The sequence below is a fragment of the Periophthalmus magnuspinnatus genome, chromosome 15 (genome assembly GCF_009829125.3).
Source record: "Periophthalmus magnuspinnatus isolate fPerMag1 chromosome 15, fPerMag1.2.pri, whole genome shotgun sequence".
NCBI classification, from domain to species: domain Eukaryota; kingdom Metazoa; phylum Chordata; class Actinopteri; order Gobiiformes; family Gobiidae; genus Periophthalmus; species Periophthalmus magnuspinnatus.
In genome coordinates this window covers 29,553,516-29,565,299 of record NC_047140.1, presented here as the reverse complement: position 1 = coordinate 29,565,299, position 11,784 = coordinate 29,553,516, and the positions used below count along the sequence as shown (strand labels likewise).

General features: G+C 37.9%; 2 protein-coding genes across 2 annotated transcripts; one reads left to right on the top strand and one right to left on the bottom strand.

The window, feature by feature from the left end:
* Positions 1 to 363: 363 nt before the first annotated feature.
* Positions 364 to 4,519, bottom strand: mtrf1l (mitochondrial translational release factor 1-like). The gene is made up of 8 exons (XM_033979340.2): positions 3,795 to 4,519; positions 3,625 to 3,704; positions 2,783 to 2,887; positions 2,611 to 2,689; positions 2,230 to 2,393; positions 1,884 to 2,001; positions 906 to 1,042; positions 364 to 583 (listed from the first exon to the last, which is right to left on the bottom strand). Exons 1-8 carry the CDS (start codon positions 4,195 to 4,197, stop codon positions 377 to 379), a joined length of 1,293 nt encoding a protein of 430 aa, XP_033835231.1. The 5' UTR covers positions 4,198 to 4,519; the 3' UTR covers positions 364 to 376.
* Positions 4,520 to 7,477: 2,958 nt separating this feature from the next.
* fbxo5 (F-box protein 5) lies at positions 7,478 to 11,498 on the top strand. The gene is made up of 6 exons (XM_033979634.2): positions 7,478 to 7,602; positions 8,639 to 9,241; positions 9,326 to 9,496; positions 9,573 to 9,663; positions 10,637 to 10,831; positions 10,914 to 11,498. The coding sequence occupies exons 2-6, from the start codon at positions 8,658 to 8,660 to the stop codon at positions 11,166 to 11,168; spliced, it is 1,296 nt and encodes a 431-aa protein (XP_033835525.1). The 5' UTR covers positions 7,478 to 7,602; positions 8,639 to 8,657; the 3' UTR covers positions 11,169 to 11,498.
* The last annotated feature ends 286 nt before the right edge of the window (positions 11,499 to 11,784 follow it).

The window sequence follows — 11,784 nt, the reverse complement described above, 5'->3', positions numbered from 1 at the left end:
GTAGCATTTGGATATTCCAGAGTTGAAACAATCCAAATGATTCTAATGAAGGTGTGTGGAGTTTAAAAACACCATGAAGCCCTTTCTGTATTACCACATGATGACATCACAAGGTGGAACAAAGTGTTTTCTGTTTGAGAGAAGAACTCAGACTTAATATGCAGGGTTTGTGTGAATGAAACATGTGTGAATGAAACAAAAAAACACAACTCCAGGTCTGTTTGTGACGAGGAAACAACATTATAACATCACGGGCCTTTTAAACGTAAAATAAGACCAAATAAATTAAATGCAAGACATGGTAAATAAGCAAATATACGCCTACTTTATATAATTACATTTTTAATTATTTACAGTAACATAAACCAATTTTATTTCAGCTTTGATCAGTTTCTCCCAACAGTTCTAAGAGCGCCTCCTGGTTGGAAAATTCTTCTAACGAGGAATTCATCTCATCCAGCAGATCCTCTCCGCGTAGAAAACTCTCCAGGTCATGCACCGTCATGCCAATGCGGTGGTCAGTTATGCGATCTTGAGGAAAGTTGTACGTCCTGATCTTTTCTGACCTGCCTTTCGTGCCAACCTAAAAAAAAAACAAAAAACACAAAAACTGATAAACATAGTCTGTTGGCAGATACTCTCCCCTGTTCCCACCGTGTCTCTAGACCTATCCCGATAAGAAATTATAGAGAAATATCACAATAAACGATAATATTGAAACTAATTTAGCCATAGAAGTTACATAGTCAACCCTCTAAATAACAAAAATCTCCCCATTATTGCAGAAAAAATGTGCACATGATAAATACTGAGCCCAAAAACATATCGTTCCAGCTTTCATTTATTCTCATACTGAACGTTAAATCGATATATTGTGATTACCGTGACAGGTCTACGTGTCTCACCTGTACTTTACGCTGCTGGTACCGTCTGCTCGTCTCCTCCTCCAGTTTCATGCTGTACAGTTTGGCTCGAAGGACCTTCATGGCTGTTTCTTTATTTTTGATCTGGGACCTTTCCTGCTGACATTCTGCAACCACACCTTCGAAAGGAAATGTACGTTTGTAAATGGCAGCAGTGGAAGGTAAAGTGCAAGTAGTAAAGTACTGTACTTGAGTAGAATTTTTAGGTATCTGGACTTTACTTAAGTACATTTTACAGTGGATACTTTTTACTTTTACTTCAGTACATTTGAGAGCAGTATCTGTACTTTCTACTCCACTACATTTTTGAACAGGACTGAAAAGTTAAAAGTACTTTTCATATGATTTGAGGGGTTATTTTTATCATGTTTGTGGAAACATCTTGACTAAAGTTTTCGAGTTCAAGCTTCGGCTTTGAGCAAAACAAAAATAAACACATAAAAATTCATGAGAAAAATTAAGAAATCAATTCATATTTTTACTGTTGAACAAAATATGTATATTTTTTTTTAAATCAATATCACCACATTTACACTTTAAAAATGTACTTTAAGAGTAAATGTATTTTGCACAAATGTTGTTAATTTGTTAATTTATCTTATTTGATTTATTTCTAAAGGGACAGCACATATTAATTACCATATAAAAATGTTAATATTTAAAGATTAGAGCCAATGTGGATCATTTACATCTTCAGTTCCTCGTCAGGTTGATGTTAAATAGTTACAAAACAGGGAAAAGAGCAGCAACAATAACACAAATGCAAATGTAACACACCTGCACACTATGCACTTGAGTAAAAGTATCATCTGAAAAAAAAACTACTTGAGTAACGTTTTACCTCTGTATCTGTACTTTTACTTGAGTAACACAACTGAGTACTCTGTCCACCACTGGTAAATGGTCATACATGTATAAAAGTGACTATTACTGCTGTGACTCCTGTGTTTATGTTTTTACCCGTGGGCAGATGGACTATTCGGACCGCGCTGTCGGTGGTGTTGACATGCTGACCTCCTGCACCACTTGCCCTCTTAGTTTCAATCTTCAGGTCTTTGGGGTTTATGCTGAAAGAAATCTACAGACACACAAGAGCAGATGTCAAAGTACATGTTACATAAAGAGTTAAGAGTCATGGGAGCAGATAACGTCTCAAACAGGATCCTTATGTTTCTAGAACTCTTAAATATTCTTGTTTTGGATGTTCTTGTATTATGTTAGTTTTATTGGAAAGCACTTTGGTCACCTTGAGAGTTGTAAAGGGCTCTATAAATAAAGTTTGATTGATTGATCATACAGCAGTTACCTCAGTAGGCTGCGGTAGTACAGCTACAGTCATAGTGCTGGTGTGCATTCGGCCTTGTTTCTCCGTCTTGGGAACTCTTTGTACTCGATGGACCCCCGCCTCAAACTTCATTTTCTTATAGCACTGATCTCCACTGACGCTGGCTGAAGCTCGACGCAGCCCACCTGTGCAGCAAGTTCAAAACGGAATATTTTTCTGCATAAAATGTTATTTCATTATTATTTAGACCAACAACTAAACAGCCAATATGTGTTTAAATATAATACTAACACATAATCTGATCTACTGTGTTATGTTATTGCTTCAAGTTAAAGCCCTACACTTCTCCTGCAGTTTGAAATCTTATCTAACGGACTCATATTCTCTCACTGTGCCACTAACCTAAATCACTCCTCATGTACTCCAGGACGTCAAAAGACCAGCCGTGGTGATGAGCAAAACCCTGGTACATGTCAAACACCTTTAGAAAATAAGACACAGTCATTATTAATACTAATGTAGAATTGATTGTGTAAAACATTCCCACATACTGATAGGATAAACATGTTCTTACCTCTGCAGTAAAGAGCATCGCTTCCTGACCCCCAACCCCAGCAGTGACCTCCAGGACGAGGTCGTTTAGATCCGCATCCTCCTCTGGTATCAGCAGATCCACAATCTAATAATGCATTGTGGGTGTTATCGTGGCTGCGGTCACATGATCACTCAGAGTCTGATTATCTGATTTTTGGAGTAATAAGACTAAAAAAAATCTATGTAAACAGCAAAACCGTCTGACCACAGTCCCTCAGAGTACTCCTATCAGATTGTGTGGTCATTTAAACGGTGGTGGAAGAAGTACTCAGTTTTGTTAAGTAAATGTACAGATACCAGAGCAAAAAATACTCAAAAAAGTACAAGTATCACATGAAAAAACGAATTAAGTAAAAGTATTTAAGTGCCTGCTTAATAATGTACTTAAAGAGTAAAAAGTAAAGGTATTTGGAGCAGAGTTTTAGATCTAATAAAGATTTAAATGTACCAATTTTGATTTGTGCTGAATTTTGTTCAACAGAAACAACTTAATGCATTTTTTTTCCTAGCTCATTTAATTTGTGTTTTTTATTTGCTCAAATTATGAACTTGGTTTAAAGTCATTCTTAAACTATAACAAAAATACTTTTACTTTTCAGTCCTCTTCAAAATGTAATAGAGTAGAGAGTAGAAAGTTCAGATACTGCTCTCAAATGTACTGAAGTAAAAGTAAAAATTAGTACAAACTACTACTACTTGTACTTCGTTATATTCCACCACTGCAGTTACATAATCTTAAAGGTCCAGAGATCAGATCATGTGATGTTGTGTTAATCCTGTTCAGTGTTTCACTTCTCTTAAACTGGTCTGGTCATTTTGTACCTTTTGTCTGAAAACTTGGATGTCGTGCAAACAGGCCTCTCTTTCCTGTTCTGCCAGTTGTCTGAGTGCTTGGTCTTCATCTGTAAAAACACAGTGAAACTTCACATGTGTCTCATGGGACCTGCCCATGTTTCTGGAGTTTTCTCTGTGACACTGTCTGCTTCACTCACCTTTGAGCAGAACCTCTGTTTCAGCCATCTCTTTCTCTTTTGCCTTCAGGTCTCTGATGCTCTGTATGACTGGACTCAGGCAGGACACTTTGGTTCGCTTGGCTCTTTGCTCCTCTTCTTGTGTCTCATTGGTGTTGACAGTATTCAGACAGTCATTATACTCATTTTCCACCTGTTTCAGATAGTCTTGGAGAGATGTCCTGGCAAAAATCTCTTCAAGGGACAGAATCCTGGGCGCCAGTAGTGATGCAGTGGTTTGTAGAGTTCTCTTAAAAACAGCATTCTGCAATTGTCCATCTAAAAGTCTTCTTTTCCTGTAGACTTCACGGTGTATGTTTAATAAAGAAGGTTTCAGAACCAGCTTGAGTGTTTGGAGAAAAGATGGGTAACACCTCCAAACCATTTTACAATCTCAAATTTCAATAAGATAAATGGAGCAAGTGAAGTAAAAACCACCTCTGCAGAGCTATTTTAAATATATTTTACACGATAATTCAAAAATATAATGGAAGTGAACACCTTTCTGTTTTTCCCTGTGTTCATGTTTGAAATGCAGGGCTATGTGCTACAAATGACTTATTTAAATATTACAACAACATAAAAGCTCAAATGAAATATATTTACGCCTTTGTTGACTTGAAACACAATCAGGTTCCGTTATTAACGCCTGTTTCATAAGTACTTTTGTATTTAGCAGACTGCTGCAGGGCGCCGACATATTGAATGCAGTCCGCGCATGCGCAGTGCGGCCAGAACAACTTTTCCCTTTTTAACCGAGTGCTGCCCTCTGTCGGAAAGGAGCGTGTTTGCAGGTCTGATGACTGCAGTGGACTAAAATTTTTATTTATTTATTTTATTTTATTTTAACAGCAGTGGACTTTTTAAAATGTATTTTATTTTTTTGTTTTGTTTTTTTGACTGCTGTAGACATTTTTTTAAATTATTTTTAAAATTTGTTTTCATTTTTATTTATTTATTTATTTATTTATTTATTTATTTATTTATTTATTTATTTATTTATTTATTTATTTATTTATTTATTTATTTATTTATTTATTATTAGTTTTTTACTGCAGTGGACTTTTTTACTATTTATTTATTTATTTATTTTTTGTTTTGTTTGGGGTTTTTTTGGACTGCATTGGACATGGAAAGTGATTGCAGCATCTGGTAAATATCATATTATGTAAACAAACTACTAAAACAGGATTTTTTTAGTAACTGCCCCCACTTTATCTGCTGCTTCTCCACATTTGTGCATGTGGATTACTCATATCAGGTGTTATGTTTACATTTAATTCAAATAGTGGTGGAAGAAATACTCAATTATGTCACTTGAGTAAAAGTACAGATACCAAAGCAAAAAATACTCAAGTAAAAGTTAAAGCATCACATGAAAAAAATACTTATGTAAAAGTATTAAAGTACCTGTTTAACAATGTACTTAAAGAGTAAAAAGTGGAAGTATTTTGAATTCATATTTCTTACTTCTCAGTCTTGTTCAAAATATAGTGGAGAAGAAAGTACAGATACTGCTCTCATATGTAGTGATGTAAGTAAAAGTTAAAACAGAATGAATACAGTCAAGCTTTAAAAGTTAGACTTGCAAATACAATTGGACCAATTGCATTTGCCCCTAATCTACATTTGCATGCTCTGCTGCAGGCTGCTGCAGACTTTCAGCACAATGTCTTACAATTCAACATGTATAGGCCCCATCGCCTTAGAATGATGTAACAGGTAAAAATCTAAATTATCATGTTATAATTACTTAAACCCATCGCTGTTCAGTCTATGAAAAAGTAGAGTGGCCATCGCTGTCTGTCAGAAGAACAACACTGTATAAAATGTTTTTTTAAGGACTACGACGACAGATTGACTCAGTATCTCACCTGTTTGTTGAACTTTGATAAGATCTCATCTACAACAAGTCTACAACTAAAAACTGAACAATGGACTTGAGGAGGACTAAGGGAAGAGAAGAGGTGGAGAAGAAGTTTTAATACAAGATCTCATGATTGTCTCTGTATAAAAACTGTCTGCACTAAAACTGAAATGGGGGGAAAAGGTTTTGGTTACTGGAACACATTTAAAAGACATGTGAAACTGGATAGATTGGTGCCACTTCAGCACTTTAATAATGTGGAGATAAACATTTATAATCACACCTGCTCCTGCTTTTAATGTTTTAAATGAAATGAAAGGTGTCAATGGTTTACACTGAGCCAGATATGGTCAGTTTCAATGGTTGGGTTATCATGTGTCGGCTGCTTTTCAAATTCTACGCAGAGGTGTTAATGCTCACAGTGTAACCTCCTACAAAGCCTCTTCCCCCACCCCAAGAGCTGCCTGTGTTAATGCAAATGACCTCAGACTTTCATTCAAATAAGTGCATTTTAAATTTCACCTAGGTACTGGATCTTCAAGTATAGTCTAATTTACCAGAGAAAAGGTAATTAAAACTCAAATCTGACAATAAAAGCATTGAATATTGCTGCAAATGTAAAACTATAGAGACAAGTGATGTGTTTTATAGTAACATATGTGTTGATAATGTATGAAAACCTTATATTGTGATAATATAAGACACACAATACTGCAAAAAGCACAGTACCACATCTACTACATTTCAGATCAGGAGGGAAGAAAACCAGTGGCACAAACGAATTAAAAGGAAGCAAAGTCTATTATTAAACAAAAGGTAAAGAAAAAATGGCAAAACGAATGAAATTTTGAGAGGAGATGTAAGTGGTGCCATGAGATTCAGACAAAAGTGGAGTCAGTGAGACGTAATGGAAGTGGAAATACAAATCAATGTTTTGTTTTCTAGAAGATTTGGACATACTGGATTATATTTTACATTGCATAAAATTGGAAAACATAATACTGGGAATTATGATAATTGTGGGCAGTTGGAAACAGTTGAGCATGTCTTTATGGAGCGCATTAAATATAGTCAGGAGAAAAATTAAATGAAGGAAAGTATACCTAGTTGATGGAAGTTTTAAGTTTTTGAGAGATATTATTTGATCCACCAAGTTACTAGGCCTATTAGTAGTAGTAGTAGTAGTAGTAGTATTGCTATTACACATTCCAATTCATATGCCTTACCAGTTGGTGGCGGTAGTGCATCAAAAGTTATTTTTCAACCGCAGATAAAGCGCTGTTAGATGGGTGTTCTGGGAAATTCTGCTCCCCTTCAATTCGGTCAGAAGAGGACTCTACCGAAATTACATAACCACAATTTAAATAGAGACAATCCTCGTGATAATTCTACTAACCATTTACAACACAGAATATGAGCTTAAAGTTAATGTGATGAATAATTTAAAAAGAACAACAAGGAGTTTTGCTACCTTCGATTCTCTGTGTTCTCACGCAAATATTTAAGTCTAAAACGACTTCAAAGTGCCCAATTTGCAAACCTTTAATGCCTTGTGTTAATCATATTAACATAAAAGCATTACCTGACAATAAAACACAATCAAAACCCTATTTCTCCGCCTTTTTGTAGCGATACATTAGAGAGGAGTCAAGGGGATCAGAATTTCTCAGAACACCGGCGTCACTCCGCCCAGTGCGTGATGACGTCATGAAGCGGTGCGACTAGGAAACGTTCCCCCATTGGCTAAAAAATTAAAAAGACGCAGTGTGATTGGTTTGCGCCTTTTGTGCACGGATTTTAAAAGAGTACCTCACAGTGGCGGATTTTTGTCAGTTGATTTTCGTGTAAGTCGACATCAGCTGAAGTCACTCACGCTGCTGCTTATTTGGAGGGAAAAGTCAGTGGATTAACCGCAGTTCTCGGGTAAGAGACGATATAAATATATGAACTTATGTTGCGCTTGTGTCGTTTAGCGGTGATTTGTGGATGTTGTTTTTAATTTGCCGTTTGTCCGCATCATCCACACATCTAACAGCATCTATTTATACACCTTGTTGTTTGTGTTGTACGTGTTGTTCTTGTTCTTGTTGTTCTTTAAGTCCAGTTCTTTGATATTTCTGGTTGACGTAAATTTACGTAGGGGGCGCGTGGCTCACGCTCTGCCGCCTAAATGTCGCAGCTCCTCATCAAGTATTTTAAGTCTGTAGAGCACATATTTCACCAAATGACAAGCATAAACTAATAATACAAGCCTTTACTTTATATTTGAAGCAGTTTCGGTGCATTCTGTGCTCTACAGGAGACTGCACGAGCTCATTTACATATCCGCCAAATGTCTCACGCGCCAAATATAAATCTGCATACTGGGAAAAGTCTGCACTATGCTAAATCCCAGGTCATAATGATGCATTATAAAGAAGTTCTCATTAAAACGTTTGTGGCATTGTATAGGTCAGTATATTTTTGGTTGTTCATTTGCTTTAGTGCTGGATTTTCCTCTTGGGGTGTGAATTAGCCTGGACCTAATGTTTTGTCTTATTTCTAAAGGTAATGCAAGTTTATTTGTATAGCAAGATTCGTACATAAGGTTATTCAAAGTGTTTTACAGAATAAGGACATTAAAATCATAATACAACAAATCAAAACATAAATGATCACAAATAATCATAAAATTAACATTAAAGGAGAAAAATGCAGAATAAAACCATTTCAGTCATGTGCTCTGCTAAATAGAACAGTTTTGAGCCTGGATTTAGACATTGTCAAAGTAGAGGCCTGTCTCACATCTTCAGGAAGATTTTCAGATTTTAGCTGCAGAAAACTGAAATGCTGATAGTCCTGTTTTAGTCCTGTTTTAGTCCTGACTCTGGGCACCAGCAGGAGGCCGGTCCCTGAAGTCCTCAGTGTGAGATGGTTCATATGGCACTAACATGTCATGAATGTTTTGTGTTCTTTCCAGGGATTCCTTACACGGGGGTATGACTTGCCATAAGAAAGCCAACATGAAGGTTCCCAGCTACGAGCCTTCATGGCCCAACACTGTAGAGAAAAGCTCTGCTGTAGACCGCAAAGACGTGCAGCTCCATGGCTCCCCAGTGAAGGAGCCTGTTGTTTTCAAAGCCCCTTTACCCACTGTGGATGTGGCCGCAGTGCACCCCCAGAATAACTACACCCGAGCTGTTCATAACAAGGAAAACGCAGCCAGCAGGGACCATGACAGGACTATGGACCAAGGGCTCGAGGACAGTGGTTATCTCTCTCTGCACAACAGCCACATTGAAGAAGAGGATGAGAATATTCATGGAACAGTTTTGTCTGCTGCTGGTGCAGTCTACCAAGATGTTAAACACGTTACACCCAAACCATCTCCAACCAAATGTCAAGAGAGGAGCTCATCTCGGGCTCTCTTCACTCCCATAGACTTTCACAAGAAACGAAATGACACCTGCTCCATGTCGTCCACACCTGCTGACCACCACAACAACAACCCTAACCTGCCCGTACTGAGGTTTAAACAGGCCGTGTGTGCAGAACTCTCAAAAAGCTTTCAAAAGAATAAAAGGTATTGTGTATATTACTGGCACAAGTTTACAAAATGGCAATACTGTATTCCTTTTCTTAGTATGTTCAACTTTTTATTTTGTAGATATGACTGGACCATCATCCCCAAGCTAGCGGAGGATTACAATTTAGACCGGGTGATTGGAGGCCACATGGGGGTGGACCATATCGACATGTTTTCAGGTCTGCTGTCCAGAAACATGAGGTGCATCCTGGTTCAAATTCTGGCCTTACTCGGAGACATGGATCTTATCAGGTAATTTAAGCAGCTAATGATGTGAGCGACAGGTTAAACTGTTCTTCAGCTTTACTTAAAACTCTATGTTCCTCAGTTGCAGGAAAGTGAGCAGGACATGGAGAAAAATCATCAACGAAGACTCAAAAGCTCTGAAGCGATGTCAGAAAGCGGAGAAGGCAATGAAAGTAAGTATCATTATCACTGAGGCCATTGGATATATTCAAAAATGCATTTATTACAAAAAAATGTACCTGTGTAATCTCCATCAAAATCTGTCAACTGGACAAAAAGTTGTGGGAGTGAAGATGTTTCGTTGCTCTTACACCTGTTAGCATACTGGCTAGCCCGATTGTTTTCTTTCCCCCACTCCTGTTCAAACAAGGAAGAACTAGTATCAGATATCTGCGACCAAACTGACAAATGCTGTTTCTGAGATCTGCTTCCAAATATCGATTCTGCTGATATCCTGGTAGGACATATAAACTGATTTTAATAAGGCAATTTAATGGTTGTAGTTGGCCTAGAAAGTCTCAGTGTTTGGATTTGTATTTCTGCAGTTCTGTTGAAGAAAACAGCCCTTTCCCCTAGTGTTAGTTTCTTGAATACACTTGAAACAGAAATGAGAAGTTCAGAGTATTTACTTAATGTATAGGTGTAAACATGCAGTCTCTGTTTAGGAACATCAGCACAGACACCTTGTACAAGTATTAAGTATTTCATTAAGTTTTATACGCAAACTTTAGTGGAAGGCTGTGATAGTTCCAGGGTGTCATCTGGGTAACAAGTCGTGATGTAATCCGTATAAGTAGTTCTTGGCCTCTTTAGTTTGCTATTAGATGGATGCATGTCAAGACGAATTCATGATATTCCAATCTGTGATCAGTCCCAACCGTCACATGACCTCAGTGCAATAATGACCTATGGCACTTGTTGTACACATTTGCTAAGCAGTTATTTATCCTAACAGTTGTTCTGTAGCAATAACAGATTCATAACACATTGGGATCAAATCTGTCTTATTTTATTTTTGGAAGTTGGGAAATAAATGCTGTTCTCAACCTGTCAATGCCACATATTAGCAGATACTTAACGTTGTATTTTAACTAAAAGTGATGTATTTGTGCATCCCTACTGACCATGCTTTTTTGTTTCGTTTAGGAGTCTGAATTTTCTCGGAGACTGGCCTCTGGTTTGACCCGAGATGTGGGCGTGTCCAGGGTGGTCCTGTCCAGTATGCAGCGTGTGGCCACCTCCAGCTCGTCCCCTGCTCCGCTCCAAAACAGAAATAAGGAAAACGCATCTTCTCTAAAAACCTGCACACCGAACTACACACGCTTCAATCAATATGTAGAGGTAATTATGACCCATGTTTCGTACTTTGACATAACTAAAGTTTCAAGATGGGTTTGTAACTTCGCTGTGTTTCCTTCTTTAGGCTGCCAGCACTCTGAAGCAGCACGAGTCCCTGCGCCCCTGTAAACGCTGCGGCTCCCCGGCGACGCACTCACACGAGGCACAAAGGGCGACCTGCATCAGACCCAACTGTCAGTTTGACTTCTGCACGTGCTGCCGCGAGGCCTTCCACGGCTCCACGCCCTGCAGGGTCATCCAGCCCCGACTACACGTGTCCAAATCCTCCACCCTCCTCCCAGGAAGCGCCCGAAGCAAGAGAAACGTGCGGCGCCTATGAGAACTGATGGAGCTGAAGTGCGCCGTTACAGATTTCACTTGGAACTCCTGGATAGTTTTTTTTTAAATACTGAAGTTTGTTACCAAAGTGCAGCGTTATTGAGTCCAAAAATCACCGGCAAAATTTTCCAAACAAAGACTGAAGAAGCACTTTCTTAAGACAATCAAATTAATGTGAATGCTCCCAGTGAGTAATGGACTTAAAAAGATTTACCTGAAAAAAGAAAATGCAGACCGATAGAGGTTGTATATATTTTATTACTAAATGTAATTACAAGTTTTATATTGGTTTTATACATTTTAAATAAATCTTGACGTCTGTCTGTACTATATTTTTACGTGGTGTAAATACAGATTTTTCACATACTAACCCCGGTCTGTTTTGTTCTTGCAGTGGTGAGTGACTGGAAATGACTGAATTCCAGGCTGTAATGTGTTTGAAATGTCACAAGGAGGCAGTGTTTGTTCTGAATTAGTGTAGAAAAGGAGACGGCAGTGTTTTTGTGGAACAATGTCCAGCCTGAACCTAAAGATGCTGGTTTGATTCAGTCAGTTTGCATCCATGTCTCTATTTACTGTCCATTTCTTGGGATCCAGAAAACATCTCTTAAATACTT